Here is a 24,687-nt window from a genome sequence, read left to right on the forward strand (position 1 = left end):
ATTTATGCTTGGCAAGGCGATCCCTCAGGCGTCTTTTTGTACGACCTATGTAGAAAAAACCTTCCACACATGGACAAGACAGACGGTATATGACAAAAGTAGTGTTACAGTTAATGAACTCAAGTTTATAAGTTGTTTGTGCTAGCATCAACAAAATATTTAGTTTGCACAACATTATCACAGTGAGGGCAATGCATACATTTGAAAGTGCCAACCGGTTTGGTCAACCAAGTACCCTTTTTATCTGCTGGAAGATATGAATGCATGAGTCTGTCCCTAAGGGTGGGGGCGCGTCTAAAAGAAATTATAGGGGGTTCAGGGAAAACTTTACTCAAAAGAGTGTCACTCTCAATGATGGCCTAGTTTCTTTTAACGATCCGTTTGATTTGTTCAGCATGTGTACTATATGTGGTGACAAAAAATGGACGAGACTGACGTACAGGCTTGCGTCTGATGTTTTTTTGAAGAAGAGTATCCCACTCAAGTGACTGTGCTCTGTCAAAAGCCTGCTTAATCACCCTGGGTTTGTAAGCTCTCTGAAAACCTATTGTAGGCTACATGGCCTCAGCCTGTTCAACAAAATCAGTCTCACAATTACAAATACGCCGTAGGCGTTGGAATTGGCCATATGGGATGTTATCTTTGAGGTGGTGGGGATGAAAAGAATCCGCTTGTTTGTGAATATCATTCTAAGAGTTTTCTTAAAATTTCACCGCTAGGACCGACTCTTAGTACTAGGAAGCTTTGTGAATACGGCCCCTGGTAAGTTAGTATCGCCTTTAACAGCCCCGCTACAGGGTGACAACTCAGAGACTGTTTAGCACTGTTACAGTAAAATAATAATTATGTTATAATAACACTCACCATGCCGCAACCTTCCTATTTCCCTCCTGCTCTGCTCTGTCATTCACTCAGCACTTTCACTTTCGAGTTTGCTCCTCCCCTCTGCATTTGCGTTTCTTTAGTCATTTAACCAGCCCTCCTTTTTTTTTTTCTTCAATCTTTTAACTAGCCCTCCTTCACTTCCCCTCGGCACTTGGTAATACGTGGCACCATACGTAACGCGAGTGGCTACTTGCAGAGCAGGGGGACAGGGTCCGAGGGGGAGCAGAATAGGCTCGTGCACAACTGGAAAATAGACGAGAGTAGCCGAGTGCAGTCAGGCGAGGAGTCAACAAGCCGAACACTCCCGACTGCACACTCACTGCTCTTTTTCTTCTTCTTCAGTTCTGTTTAACGGCGGTTGATAAACAATTTAAAAGGTGCATTACCGCCACCCACACTCACTGCTCTAACGACCCAGACCTTCACGTTACTTATTTTAATTTTAATGTAGGCATGACAGGTGGCATTTATGGAAAATATTACATAGCGTTCTAATAAAATAATATACGGACAGTCTGTCTTAATCACGAACGCAAGCACACAGTCCATCTCAAACTGTAAGGAAGCTTCTCTGTGCTTATCTTCATGACAAGATCGTTCTCTCCAAGACAACTTGGGAAGAACGTTCTCCACAAGGTCCACATGTAGCGACTTGGCATTCTTGGATTTGATAATCAGCCATGGTTGGACTCGTGTCCACCATGCAAATTTCTTTGTCCCAGTTCACTACAAAGAACCCTTGGTCCCACCCCTACAACATGTTCTAGTCCAAACATCAATGACCAGACCTGGCAGCATTTCCAAATTTGTAGATCATCATGTTCAGTCATTGGTTAGGGGTCTTCCTTCAAGGATACAACTGATCTCCTTATCAGGATTGATTCAGTCAAAGATATAAATAACAGTGATTGGTTGGTGACTCTCGATGTAACATCTCTATATACCAATATATCGCATGACTTGGGTTTAGAATCATTAAGTTATTTCTTAAACAAACGGGCAGAGCAGACACCCCCTAATGGCTTTATTAGTGAACTAATGCAGTTCATCCTTAATAAAAATGTATTTTTTATTTGAGAATGGTTATTATCAACAACAGTATGGTTCAGCTATGGGTTCCACTTCTGCTTGCGCATATGCATGCCTCTTCATGGGCAATTTGAGGAAGACTTTATTTACAACAACAATATTTATAGACAATATAAGCATTATTCCAGATTCATTGATGACATCTTTATGATTTGGTCAGGTGATGAGGAGGAACTTCTAAGATTCTTATTTGAACTCGTGCATTGAATCCCGTCTGTAGCACAGAAGATGAATTCACCTCGCAAAGCAAGAACATGTTACACAGGTTCAGAGAAAAGGGTTATCCGGAATCATGCCTGCACTCAGCGACGGAGACTGTGAACAAAACAGAAAGAAAACAGCTATTTGCTAAGAAAAATAAAACAAAAATATCGTACTATGCAAATTATGTTTTAAAGTATAATTCTTTCAGTTTGGTTATTAAATCTACAGTTATGAAGCATTGACATATTCTGTCATCCGACAGGACACTGAACAACAGCTTCCAACATCCTCCTTTGTTCACATATAAGAGGGCAATAAGTCTGAGAGATCGCTTGGTGAAGGCTGATTCACATGCAGCTAGGCCGAAGGCATTCCTTTTGGGAAATTTCCCCTGTAGATCATGCACCTCATGTGGCAATATGGTGAAAACTGACAAATTCAATGACACACTCACAGGAAAGGAGTACAGAATCAGATCCCTAATCACCTGCAACACGACCCATGCAATTTACCTACTATTCTGTCAATGTAACAAATACTACATAGGTCAAACATCTCTAAAGTTGAAAATTAGCACAGTAGCACAGAAGCACAGAAGTAGCATCAGACGGGCAGATATGACATCACCCGTGGCACGCCATTTCTGTGAACATGGCCACAAAGTTGAGGATCTAAAATGTATTGGAATTGAAAAAGTGTGGCTCAACCGAAGAGGTGGTAATCATGAAAAATTGCTCTTACAACGGGAGTGTTTTTGGATACATCAGCTAAAAACTTTATCCTGCTGGCATGAATGAAGATTGTAATTTGATCCCTTTTCGATAAACATAAGTCAAGTGACACTATATCTTCCAGAGTGTTATCTGTTCCTGCCATTCAAAAAAAGTTCAAAAAAGTTTAAGTTACTTTGTAAGGAATAAAGAAAATTGTTCAAAGTTGCATTATACCAAATTAGTATCTTTGATAACAGATGTAGCTTTGGAGGCTGTACTGATCCCTTGATTATATCTACATGTTTGAAGGTTTTTGCCAACTATTGGTTTGAACTGATTTATGAACAGTGAGAAACCTGAGGCCCACAGTGATAGCCATAGTTGTTTTGGAATATGCTTTGTGAATAATTTCACAAAGCATAAATATTGTTATTTCAGTATGTCTAACTGGATGGTGGATGTACTTCAGATGAAATTGTTTGAAATTACAATGCACAGTATTGACTGACAGTGAAATTCTATGTGGTTCCATTCTATGTGATGTGTTTCCATGTGATTACAACACCACAATGATTAGTAATTAGGTTCACCTGGCAATCTACCTGTCCCCTACAAATAAGGAACGTATTCCTTCATTTGTACACACTGATGAAGGCCGGATGGCCGAAAACGTTCTGTGACAGATGAACAATTAAATCAAGTGAATGATATATTTCTGAGTGCGACCCTCTCTTCACAAAATGGTTATATGCATCTAGGATAACGCACCAGGTGGTCAGAGCGCAGTGGCATCCCTGCAAACAGACCTGGCAGCATGAAATGGAAAAACTACACACCTTTCATACTGAAACCCCTGTAGTCCCCAGTAAAGCTTCTCTCAGTCTAAAGCTTAAACATATTTCTGTAATTGGTTTTTATTAAAACATTTTTAAAATCACACAAAACATACTCCAACAAAGAAAAATAATTATTCTCAAAGTGTCCAGAGCAATTTTTCAGAAGATATCCTAAAACTGTCTCTAGTCTAGTTGCTGGGCTTGTTTTTCAGCGACGGTGTAGCCCTGACGGTCTTCCTGAGTGTTCGGCCAATGGCACTCTTCCGCGGGGAAGTGACCGACTCCCTGATGTTGGCGAGCAGGCCTCGTTTGGTCTTGGGCTGCACAGGGGACTTCTGGGATAGCTTGGCGAGTTCGGCCTTTAGGGAGGCAATCTCCTTGTCGTTGTCTGCATTCTCCCTTAGAAGCTCAGCCATAGATTTTGCCTTGAGGGGGAAAGAGGATATATTCAAATCATAATGCAAAGTATACAGCAATAGTTCCCATCCCAGTTTTTTACCTGAAATGCCTACAACCATCCACTGAGATGGACAAATTTACACAAAACAAATATACTTCTGGGTGGATAACATTGATTGTGCCATCTCTGTTATTTTGTCGCCCGCTTCAAGACCAAGGAAGAAGACATTTACAACATAATGACTATAATGAGTAGGGATGGAACAATGTATCAAAATTCAATATATTGCAATACAAAAATGTTGATAAAATGGTGATATTAGCCCCATTTTATTCTACTGTAGTAATCACAAATGAGATGGCTTGACCAGAAAAATTTCGCAAGCACTCCATCAAAATTATATTATTGTCACTTTGTAATGACATTTTTAAATTGTTTACATTCTAGTAAGCCAATGCTAGAAAGATTTGTGGCTCAGAAATACATTACTACAGAACCTCACTAGTACTGAAATGTACGATATTTCAGAAATTCATAAGATTGCACCATGAACATGTATTTATTTCCCTAGTTTGTACGTCTATTCTGACAAATAAACAGACAAATAAATTTCTACTTTGAGTCATTTCACCTTATCCTCAGCCTTCCTCTGCAGAGCCTCCAGATCAGCCGATTTCTCTAGGAAGCCATCTCTGACCTTCTGAAGAGTTTCATTCAGCTCCTGCAGCCTTTTCTCTAGGGACAAAATCAACTGGAAGACAAAACACTTGTGATGCGTCATATAGAATTGTACAGGCTCTATAACCAGGTTCATCCAAACATAAAAAAGGGTTACAGAATTTAAGTTTTGTCTTTTCTACCTGCTGTTTATCCTCACACATTTTCTCCATCGCACATTTTTCCTTGTAAAGCCGCTTGCATCGATCGTCACCTGTGGGGATAAAATGAGGCAACGCTGGAAACACAACGCATGTCTGTTTTTGCCATGGACTGAACAGAAATGACTTAGATCGGATCTACAGTATGCTAACCTGCTGCTTCTGTCTCTGTAGATGGATGGATGCTGCTCTGCGTCTGGCAAGACTGGTCCAGCACTGGAACTGGAGATGCTCCTGTTCTGGAAACTGACATGAGGCTCTCCACCTCTGACAGCTTACGTCTGAGGGCCTACACAGATGGGGTGAAGGCCAGATTTGATGTTTTAATGACAAATCCAAAAATCTGAGGATACTGACTGTTTAGATTGTCAGCATAAGGATGTTACTAGAGTACTAATACAGGGTATCTGCAGGTATTAAAAAGCCAAATCAAGTTTAAGACTACATTCTACCTGGAATTTAATTTAAGACCAATGTAACAAAATCAAGACTAAAGGCGGCAAAATAGCCTGTTTCCAATTGAACATAGCTAATCAGAGTTCTGAATCTAACCTTCTAAATGAAAAAGGAAATTAATAAATCAAGAGTGGACATGTAGGCTATAATGTGATCAACTGGAAGTGAAGAAATGTAATACAACATAAAAAAAATACAACCAACACTACTGCTGGTCACATTAACATGTTTTAGTGAAAAGTCACAAATTTCATGACATTTGCCTCATTTTGTTTGGTTTACTGTCCAACTCTGCCTCAACTAAATATCACTGAATGTAAAGAATCTGTCAATACCACCATCTAATTGTATAGATGCATCAAAATTAAATGAAAATATAGCCTATATGCATAACATGGTGAAAAATTAAGAACCAATTACTGTATTTAAGAAACCAATAGCTTCAGGCCTTATTTAGACATTTTCAGACTAATGACCCAGGACACCTGTAATATATAACGTACCTCTGCTTTCTCCTGCTCAGCAATGAACTCGTCGAGAGGCACGTAGTTGTCTTCCACGCGGTTCATAGCACACTGGTAGGCGTGCTCTTTGATAGCATCCTTGTACATCTCAAACGTGTTCTCCAGCTTCTCCTGGTAGCTCTCCTTCAGCTCTGCCATCTGTCGACTTCCAACATTGAAAAGCACAAGTTTCATTTACAAAAATTTTGATTTCATTTTGACATTTATCAAGGGCCATTTTGGCTCCAAGGCAGTGAACCATGGTACATGGAAGAGATCAACTTGATACACAGTGTGCCCTAAGGCCCGGTGAACGTTTGTGAACAGGTTTGTTTTCCTTATTTGTGGCTACAGTCATATTATTCATTCGAAAAAGCAACATAATCTGTCCCTTCACCCTTTGAAAAACATATACCTGCGGAGCTCTTCGCTCTCCATGAGCTGCTGTAACATGGCGTCTCCCATTTCCTTGCGGATCTCAATTTCCTGGACCAGGTTTTTTCTCCGCTCCGCCAGCAGTTTTGTTCGGAGGCTCTCGATCACATTCACTAGCTCCTGGGAAAGTTAAGAGTCAACATATAGATAACTTAGATCCGAGTGGCAACATAAGTTGTCACACACACACACGGTGTACCTTGTGAACCATCCAGCTGCCCTATAGTTCTATATGAGCAAGCATACATTATATTGCTGCCAAAAACAAGGTCTACAGTAGTAGACAGCCATGATGTGTCAATAGTGTGGCTATTAAACTCTGAAGTCCCGTCTGATCATTACAAGGCAAAAAAACTATTAATATATAACAAAAACAATAGTACGAATGTGTTATTTTGTATAAAGGACCCCATTACCATGCAACTTTCATCATTCTGATACCAATAACTAATATACATTATGGATTTGTATCACACATATTTATATCAGCTTACTAAGAGCACAGGCAATGCCATTAGCATTTGCAGATAATGTTATTAAGGTAACAATGTTAGTAGCCTGATATATGCAGTCACATTAACAGGCTAGGCTAAATTGCTAATGCTACGCATTGCCACAATACGAGTCAAGCAACGCAAGCCTTTTTTCTTATAAAATAGATATTCATATATTTTTATTTACATACTGACAAAAAAAAGTATGTTCTGTGCATCTTATTCCCTGACTATATTGTACTGTATATGCCAAAGCACATGTCTTTAAAGTATTCATATCAGGACAGCTTCATTTGCTGATCCGAGTATGAATACATGGGAGCTGGGTCGGCACCAATCCAGATACTATCGGCGCACCTCTCCTTTTATATGGAAAAATGTTTGAATCAGAGAAGCAAAGTCAACAGTATAGAGCGATGGTTCCATCATTGATAATATTGTGCTCAAATATACAGAAAATTCTCTGTGATAAATGCCACGGAGTAGAGCATTTGTACTTTCTGTGGCAGGATGGACATGTCGGCCTCATCCTCTTCATCCAGCAGCTCTTCTTCAGACAGGTAGCTCTCCAGGGCCTGGCTGTCAATCACCCCGTCCCTCACCAGAGGCTTGCCGTCGCGACCGACCAGACGAGGAGCCAGAGACTCCAGAGACTTGGCTGGAATCACCTGGACAACCTACAGACAACATTAATTGGGATGATCATTTAAAGGAGCAATCAGTAATATTTCACTGGCTCGTTGCACAAAATGACCATAATATATCAGCCGGGATTCACAAGTGTTATTGATCGATGCCACTCGCTCCACTGTTAACTCAATGGCTGCTGAGATCTCAAACTTTCTAAACAAGCAGTCCAGCCCGTACTCTTCTCCGCACCCCCTAGACATTTCACTATACGCCCAAGCTCCGCCCCCTGAACTACCTCCCTTAGATAACCATGGAAGAAAGTACAGTGACTGAAGGATCGGCTTTGCAAGACACCTCTGCAACAAAGCCTAAAAACCCTTGTCCTAAAGCCAAAAAGGCTGTAGAACAGGCTCCAAAACCAGAGTGAAGACTACTGCCGCATTTCAAAGGTGGAGGTAGCTTAGGCTCACAGTTTTGCTGCGCATTAATAAATATCTGTCAACCAATATGCTCACAAACAACCTGTTGGTAGTAAGCAGCTAAAGGGTACTTGGTGAAGTTGGTTAGTGTTAGCTACAGCTTGAGCTGCTAGACCTCTGGGTTAGCCGATATAGCATCGCTAATAGTTTTGTAACTGTGGGATGTTGTAAACATTTATAACAGTTTGCAATGGGATATATTACTACTTCACTAGACATTTCTAAACTGTAATGCTACTTGGCTAGGTGGTGTCTGTTGCATCACACAAAATGGTTCATACTTGGTCAGTTTCACGCCACCGTAGCTCACAGGGACGGGACGAGTCGGAGAGGTTGTGGCTGAGACTTGTGGAGGAGGCCACAAGTTTGCAGATGTTGTAGTTCCAATGGCTGCCGTTAGATGTTACGAAAGAGTCCATGTTACTGATTGTTCCTTTAAAAGCACAACTCTGGCCATTTCCAACCTGGACCCTATTTTTCCATCGTAGTGATCGGGTCTGACCAAAATCTCAATTGCTTCACTATAGCTTACTTCACTACAGCTACTTAAGTCTTGCTTGCCTGAGTACAGCTCTCTAGTACAGTGGTTGTTCTGTGACACTGCTTGATGGTTCTTGTTTGCCATTGTGTTGTAGTAAATATTGAATTTTTAGACTTGGTATCAAAGTCAAAATTCTGGTATGTGACAACACTACTCACAGTGTAGGCAACACAGATCAGTGGAGATCTGTTGCGATTCAGAAAGATTTGTGACAGAGGAGCATGCCTGCTCCTCTCACACTGACCTGTTTGGCAACGGCGGAGAACTTCATAACATGGAGTGTCTCGTCATAGGTGGAGGCACACTGGTTAATGTTGACGATCATGGAAGCTCTTCCCTTCCCACAGAAAACGGCCTGGAAGAGCTTGGTGAGTTTGCTCTCTCTGAACGGAATGTAGCTGCTCTTCATCCTGCCCAAAAACCAGGGGTGGTAGTAACGCACATGAGTAAAAAAGTTTTTTTTTTTTTTTTAAAGGAACGAGTACTTTTAGTTCCTTTTTTTAAACTGTACTTCTACTCTTTGCTCGAGTATATTTTTCAGCCAGTAATCTACTTTTTACTTCACTACATTTGCCATTTATACCTTTGTTACAACTAGTCTGCTCTAAATGCGGGGATTGAGTGTAGGGGGGAGAGCGCGCGAGGAGCACCTCTACTGCAGATGCCAAGCTGCCAGCTGCCTGGAAGAAAAATAAGCACCACCTGTCTTTTGACCACGATGCGATGATGACGGAGCAAAACCCAGAACAAAAGGCAGCTTCCACCAAATGGGTATCCCCAAATGAAAAATGTGAATGGAAAGAAGTTTTCATTCTCTAGTTGATTGACTGAGGTCTTGGTACAGGGAGTAATACTACAGAACAGAAAATCTGAGTTTGAATTAATTGTATTGTATTCGGTATCTACTGCATTTTGGGGCTGTAATAGGTTTGGTTACTTTGATAATGTCTGTAAATACTAGACTTAAACAGATTTATATTCTGTTTTATAAAGGGCTAAGAAAGTTTTATCAACAAGTGCTGTTTTTTCATTATTTTGCACTGGCCTGCACACCCTAAAAAATATTAAAATGGAAAGTAACTTGTACTTTGAGTAATTTATTAACCAGGTACTTTTTTACTTTTACTTGAGTAGGTTTCTCAAATGGTAATTTTACTTTTACTTGAGTATAGATTTTCAGTACTCTACCCACCACTGCCAAAAACACAAGAGAAGTAGAGGGCTTGAGCAATGCAAAAATACCTTCAGACAAACTGAAAGGTTGTTGGATATGCTTGCCCTTTTCCCCTCTCTTTTTTAAGGATCAAATTTCACATGTGGGGGTCATTTAGAGAAGCAAAGGTGAATACTCTCAACTATTCGATTCTTGATCAAGAGGCGATGTAAGTCAAACATCCTTTATCTGGTATTCAAGACTGTGGACACTTGCTCACTACCAACAAAGTTTGCCAGTACCAACTTCAGTGTGTACAGAACTCTGCTATAAGGACACTAATTTCTACCCCATGTGAGAACCACGTCATATCAGTTGAAACCTTTGGCACCCTGTAAGCCCTAGATTTTGTCCATCTGGTGAAAAACTGTCTCTCACACATTACCAACTGTACCTGTCAGTCTGATTGTTGCGAAGGGCAGTGATACACTTCCCCAGAATGAGCAGGGAGTTGTTTATGTTCCCCGCCTCCTTTAGCCTCTCTCCAAATGTCTTGGTTTTGTTGCATCTTTCCGAGCCGGCCAGATCACACAGAGAAAACCTGAGAAAGACAAATCAATGGTGATGGCATACAAGGCAACTAAAAAAATTTAGGGTTAGACCAATATGGGTGCAAAGCCGTAGTCTGAATTTTGATGTTTTCGCTACAAGCTACTTACTCTGAGATCCGTTGAACTGTAGTACCATCAATCTTCAGTAACTTCATGGTGAATATGCTGTGGCTGTGTAAATGGAAAGCCCATATGAGTTTTGCAGACAGTAAATCCCAACTGCTACACTAACTAAACAAATGATGCCATTTACCTTCTGCTAGAGGACTGGTTCATCTTAGTGGATGCAGCACTTCGATTTTTGTTTCCATATCGTAGAAGTTTGCAGGCTTCCTCCAAGTTTTGGATGTTGATCCACTTTAGATCTGAAATTAAAATATATTAAGATTCAAAAATTTTTAAAGAACATTAACAATTAAGATTAAGCTTTTAAAAATCTAATGTTTGACAAAGAAAGTTGCTCTGATGCGCATGTACAGCCACCAAGACAATTATGAATGAATTGCTGAATTACAGCGATTAGTGTTCACACCTCTAACATAAGTGTTCCCAGCGCCGTCTTCACACACGCGAAGAGCAGCACGTTTCTTTGACTTGGTGCACAAGGGAGGCTGCAGCAGATCGTAAACACTCTCGTTGTAGATTTCAAAGAACGCCACCCACAAGGCAAACCGGCTGCTGCCTGGTTCTGTTGGGTTGTTCGCCATCTCCACTGGACGGAGAGGAAGGTAGAGAGGATAGAGAAAGAGAGAAAAAACAATTGAGGAAGAGAACGGGAATCATGCATACAAATTCTACCCACATATTCCTATGTAAATTACCACAGGGAGAAGGGTTTGGGTGGTGATGATTGATTCCTGATACTGTCTAGGCATTTATATTTTCCCAATAGACAACTTTAACCCCTTCTCAATGCAAGACAATATATGGCATAGTTTCAGTTTTAGTCAACCAGAGCCTCTGTGTCATTGTACCATAATGACACTGTGGATCAGGAGACTTTGGGGAATGTATTGATCAGTGTGTCGAGTTGCTGTGGGCTACCTGTTTGCTCACAGGACAAAGAGGAGAACGAGAGACCAATGGCCGAACTACCACTGACTCTCAGGGGATTACACTCCTAGAGGGGGACAAAGAATGCATATCTACGATGAGTACTCTCTCGCAGACTCTTGGGCCTTGGTGGCACATGATTGAGAGCCACCAAGAGAACCATTGACAAACATCTAGTGATTGGACATGAAGTTCTCACCTCTTTGAATGAGGAAAAAATGGCAGCCTTGGCGTTCCTCTCCTGCTTGACCTGGTCAGGACCCAGATACTGAGCGTCGTTCCTGAGGTACGGTTTCAGGTCCATCCCCTCATACAGGTGGCCTCCGATGTACTGGAAGGTAGCATCCAGCACTCGCGGCAATATTCCTGGCCCTTTTGGAGTTCCTAAAACACATTTCACATGCTAGGAAGTCCAACTAAAAACAACATCCATCTATCTATCAAGAAACAGACTTTGAGGACAGATACTGCCAATTTTAGAAGATATGAGAGAGATGCATCTCAGAAGAAACCATATCTTAAGTGTTAATTGTTTGCCAGTAGGCAGTAGAGCAGGGCATTCGAGTACACAGATAGTATGAACATCCAGCAGCAACAGGAAAAATGCCTAAACCAACCTGGATAATCATCAAAATGTCAGTCTGTTCCCATCCTTACCTTGGATTGTGTAGGTTTTCCCAGCGTTGGTTACACCATAGCTGAATATCAATGCATTCTTCCCATCCAAGTAGTCGGACACTTGGCTCTTGACGGTGTCCTCAAATAGCTCAGCCTGCGTCGTCTCAGGTCCAAAAATCTAAAAGAAAAATAGAATCCCGTCTTTGACAAATGTGAAGCCAGCTTCTTCTAAAGCTAAAAGCAATTATTACAATGATCCAATTAGCCTGGACTTTATCCCATGTCCTGGCATAAGTCACATTAATAGATTAATTGCATTGGTATTCTTCTTTTCCAGGGACTAAACTAGAGCATGATGCCACATATCAGTCATTTCACTCAGACTAAAAGTATGATTACCAACTATTACCAAGTATTTCTTGCATGTTACATTGTATTAAACCATACCATCATTTCCGTCTGGATTGAATGCATAGTCAACAAACGAAGTGCTTGACCGATACCTTTTTTTAACTTTTGGATCACATCATACAAAAACACATTAAATAATAGATCACTTGCATCAGTAGAGAATTAACACAATCCAATTCAGCATTACTTCTGCACTGATCTCTCACAGAGCTAACATGTAGCATTATGAGCTTACAGATAGTGTGAAAACTATACTGCCGAAAGTCTTGAAACTCCAAAAATGAAATAGAACCTTATATCCTAACAACTCAAATAAAGATGTTTCTAGGCTGTGACTTTTTTTTTTAATAAAAAGGTAAATGAGGACTATTAACATATGATCAGGCTGCAGGCCAACAGTGTTACAAGCTCAGGAAATTTCTGACCTGAGAGAAGGAGAATTTGTGGAGTGGCAGGCCAATGCCCCTCTCGCTGCTCTTCATGGTGGCAGAGCCCTTTGGTGCGTTCAGCGCCACCGTTTGACTGTTTTCCATCACTACACAACCCTGAGGAACAGAGAGGAGAACTTGCACAGTCTGAATAGAAACATACATCCTGGCAAGGGCAGACTGTCCTATTGTCAACCACCGATATGGAGGTTCCTCCCCAACCACAGCTACATATTTTATCGTTAATTCTTCATCTAAAAAGGCAGGAATGGATCCCAGAGTTTCCCCAACCATTGGTGGGGTCACTCTGCCTTAAAGAGCTGCTAACTCTCATCACCCTGTTTTCAAAAGAGAGTTTTAGTGTCCCATGATGGTCTAAATGCCGTTTCAGAGGCTTTTACTTATCTATATTTATTGTCACTTCTAGACTCTACAGATTTTGAACTGAGAACTAGACTGATAGACTAGATGTCAACTTTCAGATTAGACGCTATACTGTACCTGATCCTCGTTATTGGAGAGTTCCTCTTTAGAGAAGGGCCTGACTCTCAGGTAAACCCTCAGAGTCTGCTGCTGCTGCTCAGCACCGCCTGGCATTTCACTCTAGAAACCCAGAGAACAAAGGTCAGACCCGACACCAAAACTCAGTGTAGAAGAGCTGACATTTTAGGGTCACTTCAATCATTCTGATCAGTTAGTGAATTAGTGGCATCCTAGGTCAGCACTCCTACTCTTGAAATGTGCAAGAATGACTTAAAACAGAAAAATCATGATATAAACAATTTTTTAACTAAAATGTATGCAAATTTGAAGCTCAAAATTAACGCTGGAGTGGAACAAGAGGAAAAAGATCAAGGAAGGCTATTGGACAGAAACATTTAAAAGACTCAAGAACTGGAATCTTAACATTATCTGATGGAAAAAGATTACCTGCTGGGGTAAAGTGCTGGCCGGCAGATCATTACATGTGGACTCCATTGCCCCAAGCTGCATATGGTCTGTTTCTTCCATGGTCAAATCAATAATGGTACTCATCTTGAGACGAGACAGCTCAGGGAAGTCTGTGTTAATGCATGTGCCTGATTCAGTTCATGCATTAAATGACAGCGCCACCACTTTCAGGATCCCCCTGAATCTCTAGTATTCACAAGAAATATTAGTTTTAGAGCTACAGGTAGGTCTGTGTTACTCCACTGGAAATCAGGGGGCAACTTCTAATCAGTTTTAATTGAAAGCAGGTGAGAAGTCCAGCAAATCATCAGGAATAACCAACCAGCTTGGAAAGAGGGAGGGAGCATTATTGCCACCCAAGGGTGGAAGTAGCTACATTTACTCATGTTACTGTAATTGGGTAGCTTTTTTGTGCACTTTTTTCATGCAGTATTTTTTAAGTCAATAATTTTACTTTTACTTAAGCACATTAGCTACATTTTCAATCAGATCTGTCAACCAAGGACTTTAGTCATCTACTATCCTTTAAAAAGTACTATAATTTTGAGGAAAAATAGATCCAAAGCACTCCAGGATAGTTTTTAACTTTTCATAATGAATAGCCAAATAGCATAAAGGTTTTTTTTTTATTTTTTACCTATTTTAGAGTGTCTTGGATCTCTTTATCTTCATGAATAATCTTTTTCTTGTAGCACCCAACCCCTATTATCTCTTAACATCAGAAGCTAAGACGCGTTCCAGCCTCCTACTTGTTTTTAAAGTACTATCATTTGGTTCGTTTTTTTTTTTAGTCAACCATTTTTCAGGAGTTACTGTCACCTTTTTTTCCCCAAAAGGTGGATATCTTATTTTGGAATGCCATTCATTACTTAAAACATCATTCAGCTTTCTTCCCTTCCTTTGAGAGTTTTGAATGAACTGCATGAAGATGACAGTCTACAGCATTAGCATCAAGTGAATCATTTTTACAATACACATGTGCACACCTAGTCACTTTCTGTACCAATGCATGGCCTTCTGCTGACCTGGAAATGTGAATACAACACAAATTTTGCACAAAATGCACATAACCTCTAAATTCACAGACTTGTTTTCTTCATATTATATAGTATGTTGCATATATTTTGATATTTACATATTTTTTACATGTCTTTCATACTATAAACCGCTTAATATTTTCATACTCATACTTTAGAAGAGGCATCCCATGTTTGAAGTGGATGTGTGATACCTGTGTGTGTCTGTTACTTGGGTTTAGCTGTTGCTCCAGCAGGGAGTCACTACAGGCAATGCTGGTGTATGTCACCCCCTAGTGGTAGTTTTTAATTTTTTTACATTTTAAACAGCTAGAAAATCATCTTGGGAATGGGTCTATCCTTAACAAATGCATCAATACATTGGACTACTAGAGGATCTCTGGAGCAGCCCAGAACCCAAGCTGAGTAAATATGATCTCAAATGAGTGACAGACAAGGGTCTACTGTAAATCTTGTCAGCAACCCAACAGTTAGCTGCCTGAGACCAATTGATGCTTTGCAAGGTTTCTCTCTAGTGCTTACGCTAACGTTTTTATTTTACAATTCCGCATGTTAATGTTTTTCCTCCATCATTTCACTCATTTTGAGCGGCAAAGTCTTTGGTGTAAGCAATTTCCAGCATGACGAACACCTTTTAGGGGCACCTTTAAGCTGGTTACACTGTCAAAATATTCCATGTTAGCCAGGTCAGTTGTGTCAGGCCATGCAAATAATAACACAACAAAGTTTCCTCATTTCTTTTCTTTCTTTATTGCATCATCAGTCAGCTTTATGCGTCTGCGATGGTGACCTCGACCTCTACGCCTGGTTCGATGCTGATGGAGGTGATCTGCTTGACAATCTCGGACGGGCTGTGCAGGTCAATCAGACGCTTGTGGATCCTCATCTGGAAGCGGTCCCAGGTCTTGGAGCCCTCACCACAGGGAGTCTTTCTGGTGGTGATACGAAGAGTCTGGAGGGTGGGGGAGAGACCAGATTTAAGTTTGACCAAATCCAAATGAGGGAAAATGGATATTATGATATATATATATATATATATATATATATATATATATATATATATATATATATATATATATATATATATATATATATATATATATATATAGGGTGAAAAGCCTCATTTAACGGGACATCAAAACTTGCCAATGAAACATTCATGCGTACTTGAGTTTGATCAGTCACGTTAGAATAATTTCAGGTTAAGGGCTTCCCATAGACAACCAGTGTAGTATTGATCAATTCTACAATAAATATGTAATCAAACTGCATTATATCAGAGGTAGATGACAATGACCCATACAGTATGTCCGTCTAAACAATATAAACCAAGATATTTGGTGTTCCAGTACCTTGGTTGGCATGCGGACTGGTCCCTTAACCTTCAGGTTCTTCTCCTTGGCGCCACGGATCAAGTCTGCGCAAACTGAGGATTTGAAAAAGAAAAAAAAGTCAACAAAACACCAGTAACCAGCTGTCAGTCACATAGTACTTTGAAATCCTGGCTCAGAATAGCGTATAAAGTCATCACAGTTTATCAATGTCATATTTCTATCCTCATAGCTCAGGTCAGTGCTACCAGAAAACATTTTAAAAATGTCCTATTCCGAAATGACTTACCCTTCTCCAGAGATTTGACGTTGCGGCTGGTGAGTGTGATGCGGATGCGGTGAATGGCCACCTCAGTCTCAACAGGTGCCTTGCCAGTGTCCTTGAAAGCCTGCATTTGTGGAAGCAATGGGACAATTAACAAAAAGGCAGAAACTATTTTTGAAGTCACAATCACATGATTCCTTGGTTTCTTCCTTCAGTCACAACCACCCCATTTTGTTTGCATTTCAGTAAACCAACATTGAGAATGTACAATGATAGACCGAGTTGAAAAATCTTTATTACCTAGTACCTTGAGCTCCCCATTTAAAAGAAACTGCACTTGCTTGTAATATAATGGTCTGGGTTCCAAATCACTTTTGACATTTATATAGGATTTAGATACTAGGCAGATCCAAGGCTGTTTGGTTTAATGGGATAACCCCCTTTTACTCCCCATTCTAGCTACATATCTAATGACTACATAAATAATTAGCATTGATGTGCGTCTCCATTTTAACTTTTCAATGCTTATTCGTAGTATTGATTTATGACTTCGGCGCTCGGTAGTAGAGTTTACGAGTAGCACTTGAACGCAGCACACGCTAATGTTTGTTAGCACGAGAGCGCCTGCTACTGACAAACGTCACGTTACATCCAACGTTATACGGCAACACTTCACTATAGCAATGCATTTTCATTTTTACGTTAAAACCCCGTTCTAGTTCACGTTTAGTTGTAAGATAATTGCCGAAACAACCGTCGTGATAACGTCAAGTTTCTAGCCACTTTACAGTCCGAATTAGCACGTGTACCGCATCGACTATAGGCTAGCAGACTGGCCCTTCTCCCGAAACTGCTTTCAAAACTCTGGTAGTTTACAGTTTCGATGCTGATCGACAAGCTTCCTCATACCATACAACATGACATAGGACCTTTGACAAATCGCGGGGGTCTACTGGTAAATTCAGCCTTCATCTGGTCCACGAAGCAGAATGTTATTTTAATAAAACCTCATATTTTAGAATGGAGTCACTGCTCACTACCGCCCTCCACGGTGTAATTCGTTGAAAGAAGACGGGGATTAAGAGGCGACTCACTCATAAAAAAATGAATTTTATTAAAGTAAGTGCTGCTTTGTGTATTGAATGCATGCCGAATTGAAGAGTGGCTCCCAACGACTCATAAAAGGTCTTAGGTCATGTTACGACAGGTATTCATCTTTACCGACAAGTAAGGCAGCATCAGTGTCAGATTTTTGAACGCAGTGTGGCGGGACGTCACGTATGGGGGTTAGCAAACCAGCTCTGTAGCATTTGATGTGTAGCCAACTCTCAAATCACTAATACATAAGCTACGCGTAAAATAGTCAATCAAAAGGCTTTATTGAAGTGGTACTCACCATAGTTATTATTCCTGACCGACTTATTCGGAAGAAATCCAAGCGAACAGCGGTGAGCCAGGAACGGGCGCCACCAACGTGGTTAGCTATTCAGGAAAAGAACGAGTAGAGGCCCGCTTCCCTTTATGTACCGCTCATCCGGGTTCCTGCGGCTTCTTCTTCTTCTACAACTGAGCCAAAATCAACAGCGCCATTTAGTGGCTGCGGTAGCAACTTTTTTGGATTAAAAGAAAATTACATTACTGATAAACAGTCACTACAAATCAAAACTCATACAGCAGAATCCCCTGCTTTTCTATTCGTATCGTGTATTAGTTGACTTTATTAGCCAATAACCCAACAAAAAAATGTAACCTGAGTGATTATTGAAATTCCTGCACATCATGACTCCATCCCTGACCTATAGTACAACTATATGGGGCAACAACATGTGGCTATATGGTGCAGATGGACAAGGTTATGCCATGGTGAGAGGAAACAAGTTTAGGAACTGATTGAGTTTAACGAGATAAAGTCATCCACAATCAGTTTCTAGTTGTGGATTATAAAGAGTGCCAATAATTCACCATGTATGGCACATTTAATGTAATCACCCATTAAATAACCCATTCAAAAATATATTAAGAAATTGTGATATCCACAGGATGAGATAAAGCTTTGAAAAACAGAAACAACAAAGTACAAAGTATAAAAATATTTTTAATGAAATACCATCACACTAAAACACTGCAGGATAAGGTTAAATTTCAAATTACAAACAACTTGTGGCAAATAAAAAATCATTTCACACGGATACATTTTAAATTCCTAGTTTAAGAGACAAAACTGGGTAAAACAAAGTCAATTAGAAACCTCACAGTAACTGAAAGTCTGTAAGGTTTGAGTTGGCTAAATGAAAAACAACACTGATATGAACTGTCAGTTTACAGTGCAAGACAACATAAATTAACAGACTCAGGCCTTTAATATAATACAGTGCAAACAACAGCCTATACACCTTAACGGTTAACCTATACAGTAAACAGACTATCTGGTCTTTATAGCTTATTTTTCTTCAAACAAATGAAGAAATTATGCCATTGGTGTGAGATAATTCCACATTTTTCCTTTGTAAATCAACTTGTTTAAAGAATTTCCTTGAACCAAATGTCATTTTCTTCATACCAATAGAAATGTCTGGCTTGTTTCAAGATATTAAACAGCCAATTCCTCAAACAAGTGAAACTGCATTGGAAACATGTGGACTTACATTCACCCCATTGGTAGTAAGATTTTAAAACTGAGACTAAATGACTTCTTAAGATAAACACTTCTTGCAGTGATGCAGTTTGCAAGCAGTTCTATTCCTGCATAGAGTGTCAAGCCAAACTCCATTTAATAATCTGGCATCTTAAAGTTGCCTTGCTTATCGGCACAACTACATACCTCATAAAATATGACTCACTATCTTTTCTCAATCATTAGGAGCCACTCTGTACTTCGGCACAAACACTTAGTTCAATAACATTAACTTTCAACAATCTTCCTCTACCAAAAATGCATTGTGGCAGAGGATAGTGAGCAATGGGAAACAATTATAAAAGTTAGAATTTTATTACAATAAGTGCGTCATGGATTATATGCATGCCGAATTGAAAAGTGCATCCTGGTGATTCAGAAAAGTAGTGCTTCATAGTGTATGAGGCATGTACTTTTTCGTCGATCAGCAAAAAGCCCATTTTTGAACGGATTTCGGCGTGATACACTCAGGTCTGCTCACAGTTTCAACAGGCTGTGTAGTTTGCCAAGCTAAAACGTTCATAAAATTGGTAGCCTACATTATACTGAACCAACGGCGGTCAGTATCAGTCCTACCAGCTGTAGCTGATTAAAACAAAGTCAGTTGTAAGCCCGCAGTTTGTCCAGGTGGAGCAGCAGGTCCTGGGCGCTGGGTCTGCAGCGGGCCTCTCCGCTCCAGCACTGGCTCACCAGAGTCGCGCAGAGCCGCCCCTGCTCCGACCGGAACACCGGCTCGTCCTCTACTGACGGCCGCAGGTTGTACGCCACCACCGCGTACAGGACATGCTGCCTGTCCCCGGTGTACGGCTGCTCCCTGGTGATCAGCTGCCACAGGGTGATCCCGAAGGAGAAGATATCCGCTTTAGGAGACACTCCCTCACCCTTCAGCAGCTCGGGTGCTCTGTGCGTGTAGGTGCCCCCGACGTGGCTCAGGTGGGGGCTGGTGCTGCTCACCTCGCATCCGCGGTCCAGTTTCACAGAGCAGCCGAAATCAGCAATTTTGCACACGTCCTCGCTGGAGACCAACACGTTGGCTGGTTTGATGTCCAGATGCGCGACGCTGTGGGAATGAAGGAACCGCAGGCCGTGGACAATGTCTGTGGAGTATCTGAGCCACCTGTCCGCCTCCAGTGGGTCCGCACAGCCGTAGATAATCTGCTGCAGATTTCGGCTACCTACGAACTCCATCAGTATCGTCCCGATGCTGTTTTCGTCTTCCAAGTCCGCCGGGACGCAGGTGGTCGCCGCTATGACGCGAACGACGTTCTTGTGCCGCAGGTGCGCCGCGTTCAACTCGGCCCAGAAGCTCTGCCGGGACGCCAGCTTGTTCTTGGCGCACTTTTTGACTTTCTTCACCGCGACGGTCTCTCCGAGGTAGTCCGCCTTGTAGACGGAGCCGAACCCCCCGGAGCCCACGGGCTGCACGGACCGCAGCTCCTTCCAGTGGATCACAGAAGACCAGAGTCTGCTGGCGACTCTTCCGTGGAGCCGCTGAGCGGGGACTTTTAAAGTTGAGTCGTGTGCGTATTTGGTCAGCGGGCTGCTGCAGACTCCGAAGTCCAGAGAGGGATAAATGTCTTTGGGCAGCAGGCGGGTCACGGGGATTGGAGAAGGCATTTTGAGTGGAGGCGACTATCATTGCAAGTACCAGTACACCAAGTTCACCGTGCAGACTCCTCTGCTAACTGACTGAGCAGCCTAACTGCAGGCAAACCACTTTTACTCAGCACCATATGGCGTTTCCTCTGGTGCAAACACACATCTGCACAGTCAGTCATACCGCCACCTAGTGTCCCGGAAGACGCAATGCTCTCTCTTGTCCTCAGTTCAACTCGTCCACTCCTTTATTGGAATTGAATGTTATGAGGAACAGTAGGGGAGTACAGGGTAAAATGCGCACCTTTTTGCATGGTGTGCTACTACAGCAAAAGGATGTGTATTTCAAACAATTATTGCTATGTGTACTTCCATCCATGGGAATTAAAACATTTTCTGTGGCTAATACAGTTTTAGAAGTACAACACATTAAAAAAAAAAGATAGTCTTGGCACAACTTATCCCAAGCTAGGCCAAGTTGAGCATAGGGATGGGACAAATTGAGCCCTATTCATATATTCGGTTACATCACCACACGGCCATCTTGGTTGGAAAATAACAGCTAATTGTAATAAATTAACAGGTGATTATAATCAAAGTAATGCCAACACATGAACTGAAACACCTTTTAAAAGACAAACTACACGACAATAGCTAGCTAGGTATTAAGTGGCAGTTTGTCAAACAATGCTAACTTTAGCGATAAGCTGTGCTGTGTAACTTGCCTACATATACAATAACGAATCTACTGTTTCATTAGGGTTAGGTGTACATCCAATCCACCAAGCAGCACTTATTTTAATAAAACCTCAACTCATTCTCCCACCAAAACACACCAAGGTGGGCGTTAGCAAGTACTGTTAACCAGTTAGAAAAGTTCAGATTTTATTACAATATGCAGCTGGGTTGATCATTTGAATGCTGAATTTACCAGAAGAACCTAAAATTTGTATAAGTTTTTAAATCATGTTCTATCAGATGTGGACAATTGCCAGTAAGCAACATTAAACTGACAGATTTTTGAATGAAGTTTGGCATTGCCCTCTCTCCCATAATGAAACATACTGGGGTTAGTGCACCTACAATCCTCGCAAAAGTTAGTTAGGTAGTTAATTTAAAATAATGCTGTATGGTGACTGCCGGCCAAAACACACGGCTGCCGTACGGCGCGCGTCAAAACAGCCGCGCCTATTATTTTCTATGTACAACCCCCACACCAGCGGTGGCTAGGCGCGCGCCGCCCCGCGACACTTCACGACACTTCACACTATTTTTTTGTCCCACGCTGTGTGTGGTCGGTCGTCTTCCTGTTGACGCGCTGCAGCGCGACGCTTCCTATTGGTGCTAGGGGCGGCACATGACGCGCGTCATATGACGCGCTGCGGCGGCGGTGTGTTTTGGCCTTTAGTCTAAGTTAAAGTTCAAGTTATTTGGGAGTCCATGACATGAAAACATTTGAGAAACCCTAAGTTACACCTACAGAAACACAGCCATAGACAGATACACTCAGTGTATGAAACAACTTTAGGAATGAGCAAACCGAGTCACAGTTGGATCCTTCTTTTTCGTTTATTGAACTTTCATTACATTGTGTAAAAACACTGGAGTTGAAGACTGCAGCTCTTCTCTCTCATAGCAGCAAGGTATGAAGATCAAATCAGGTTATTCTGCCAGACAATAAATAATCTGCCTCTTTGGATGATGTCAATGTTAAAAAAAAAACTGATAAAAGCTGCAGCATTAATTTCTATTTTACACAACCTATAAACATACATATATATATATATATATATATATATATATATATATATATATATATATATATATATATATTTATTTATATATATGTTTATGTGAATTACTTTGCCTATATTTATAAAAATACAACAGTAGTTTGTAAAATAGATTTGAAGTAAAATATAGAGAATTAGCAACACGAGTCCATCATTATCACAGGATGGCATTGTTTAAATGCAATGAATAACAAAACCAACATGGCTGGAATGCAGTTCGCCTCTGAACTTCCTCAGCTCATTTTGAATCATGTGGAGTCATCTTCATCATCGTCGTCCCCGACCGTCATCACCTGTCGAGTGAATCCACTCCACCGTGACAACGTTCCCCCAAACCACAACACACATGTGAAGAAGGGAGGGGGGAGGGGGGGGGCATGTGATATTACAGGCAAGTCTGTAAAAAGACTACAAAAGTCACAGTACAAAAAAAAAAAAAAAATAGATGTAGCTATATAGTACAACCAGGCACACACATGCCGACTGTTCAGCTAAACTGGATATTTTGTTTGTACAAACGATACAATTAAGAACTAGAAAAGAGGTCTGTAGCACCTTATGGAGCTTTAGAAGTATATGTTAGCAGCTTGATCCAATACCAAAAAATATTGCAGTATTGCAGTGTTTCTTACATACACATTCAATAAGGTTCACTGGTACCACTGAAGCTTATAAAGAAGGTTGACATGAATTGCTAAAGGTCTGTGTCTCTCACTGAAGAGCATCTCCCGTCTACTTCTGTTCATCAGCGTTCGAGTCCTCAAAGCATTACAGATAAATACCACTTCATTTTTTTTGCGTCCACGTGTCATTCCTATGTCCCAGGACAGTTTCGATTTGTGATTATGAACATGCACCACTTGAGCTGATAGCTACCGGACTGGACATCTGGATCTACATTCTCTAATGTATAGTATAGTATTTTTTTTCTTTCGAGTTCGATTCAAATTTTGTTGCGTTTTATTTTTCCAGCAGCATAACTGGGCATGAATCAAGAGATGTCGTTTTTCTCCCATCATATCCCTGGATTCTGCCATATAGTCCATATGAGCTGTATGTCATGATGACATTAAAGATTTGCTGATTGGAAAATGTCTGTTCACATGACAGTCTTCAGACAGAAACCAATAAGAAGGCTGAAATCAAGTAGTATTCCTTTTAGCATATTGAAAGATTGAGGTCAAAGGGTGAATTAAACTACAAAATCAGCCTGTAAGTTATTGAACATATTGTTTGTCTTTTCAACAAATAATTAAGCCACATGTGAACTTAGTATATAATTAAGTGCTACAAAGTCAGTTTAAGCTATATTATTGCCTGTGATCTCACCTAAACCAGCGGCCGAATTGTCAATAGAATGGCCTTATCAAATACTTGGCCTAAGGAAATCTGGGGTTTAAAGGTACATTATTTGTTAAAAAGCCCCTCAATGAGATACACAGAACGCTTGTGCAAGTAAAGCAAAAATGACACTTTGATAGGAAAAACACTGTCAAATTGTACCTGTAAAAATAAAACATTTTATATTGTATTTACATGTTATTGTTCTCTAAAGAGCTAAATATATCATCTACACATTTTGTAATAAAGGTTTTAAACAAAAGTATTGGAGGAAATAAAGGCATTCAATTTACAAAAAGTGCTATGATTACAAAACAAAAACAAAAAAAAATACCATATAGCGGCTTGCTAACATTTCTTGTAAAACCACAAACCTTCACAAGATACAGATAGCAAACTTCCATAATGCTTTAAAACATTACACATTCAGCTCTACATTTCAAACGTCACACAACCCATAAAACTATTGTATTGTCTCCATACATGTTTCCTCAAGTCCTGTCATTCATGAAAGGCATGGGGGTATGTAACACTTTTTTTTTTTTTTTTAACCTTTTTGATTCAAGGAGCAAAAAAAACAAAAACAAGATGAGTATGTGAGGTAAATGATAACACCATTGGGTTATGTATGCATGATGACTAAGCATGTAAAGGCTATAAGTTGGTGACTGTAGACAGCCGAAGTCTGGCGTAATTTTGTAGGCTGTAAAGTTAGCATTTCCACCATTTGTCGTCCAAAATATAAAAATATAAACGGGATTTGTAGTCTGTGCTACACACTAGCTATGCTACATTTTGTTCCATGAAATAAAATACATAAACTAACATCACCTTAGAGAATTTTTGTCCTTCAATTACCTTTTATATCGATTGTTGCTAGCT

General features: G+C 40.6%; 3 protein-coding genes and 1 non-coding gene across 4 annotated transcripts; all 4 read right to left on the reverse strand.

The window, feature by feature from the left end:
• Positions 1-3,915: 3,915 nt before the first annotated feature.
• LOC139930811 (kinesin-like protein KIF20A) lies at positions 3,916-13,852 on the reverse strand. The gene is given in 18 exon segments (XM_078291551.1): positions 3,916-4,152; positions 4,759-4,878; positions 4,988-5,058; positions 5,159-5,294; positions 5,965-6,130; positions 6,380-6,519; positions 7,391-7,570; positions 8,788-8,953; positions 10,151-10,297; positions 10,416-10,478; positions 10,561-10,672; positions 10,840-11,019; positions 11,352-11,427; positions 11,560-11,744; positions 12,018-12,156; positions 12,815-12,934; positions 13,319-13,460; positions 13,752-13,852. Coding segments are annotated over 18 exon segments (2,481 nt in total).
• Positions 13,853-15,531: 1,679 nt separating this feature from the next.
• rps20 (ribosomal protein S20) lies at positions 15,532-17,932 on the reverse strand. Its single transcript, XM_071924085.1, has 4 exons — positions 17,798-17,932; positions 16,426-16,525; positions 16,158-16,231; positions 15,532-15,757 (listed from the first exon to the last, which is right to left on the reverse strand). The coding sequence occupies exons 1-4, from the start codon at positions 17,798-17,800 to the stop codon at positions 15,575-15,577; spliced, it is 360 nt and encodes a 119-aa protein (XP_071780186.1). The 5' UTR covers positions 17,801-17,932; the 3' UTR covers positions 15,532-15,574.
• Positions 16,305-16,372, reverse strand: LOC139930821 (small nucleolar RNA U54). The gene has a single exon (XR_011785489.1). It is a non-coding gene; the product is annotated as a small nucleolar RNA U54 (small nucleolar RNA).
• A 697-nt stretch (positions 17,933-18,629) lies between the features above and the next one.
• mos (v-mos Moloney murine sarcoma viral oncogene homolog) lies at positions 18,630-20,745 on the reverse strand. The gene has a single exon (XM_071924108.2). The coding sequence runs from the start codon at positions 20,690-20,692 to the stop codon at positions 19,676-19,678; it is 1,017 nt and encodes a 338-aa protein (XP_071780209.1). The 5' UTR covers positions 20,693-20,745; the 3' UTR covers positions 18,630-19,675.
• Positions 20,746-24,687: the final 3,942 nt, after the last annotated feature.

This window comes from Centroberyx gerrardi, chromosome 22 (assembly GCF_048128805.1).
Source record: "Centroberyx gerrardi isolate f3 chromosome 22, fCenGer3.hap1.cur.20231027, whole genome shotgun sequence".
NCBI classification, from domain to species: domain Eukaryota; kingdom Metazoa; phylum Chordata; class Actinopteri; order Beryciformes; family Berycidae; genus Centroberyx; species Centroberyx gerrardi.

Bases quoted from the DNA above. Each gene is read 5' to 3' on its own strand.
- mos (XM_071924108.2), bottom strand. From the start codon at position 20,692: ATGCCTTCTCCAATCCCCGTGACCCGCCTGCTGCCCAAAGACATTTAT.
- rps20 (XM_071924085.1), bottom strand. The intron at 16,232-16,425 runs GTAAGTCATTTC...TCAAATCCTCAG, and splicing joins CGTCAAATCTCTGGAGAAGG to TTTGCGCAGACTTGATCCGT. The intron at 15,758-16,157 runs GTACTGGAACAC...CCCACCCTCCAG, and splicing joins CAGTCCGCATGCCAACCAAG to ACTCTTCGTATCACCACCAG.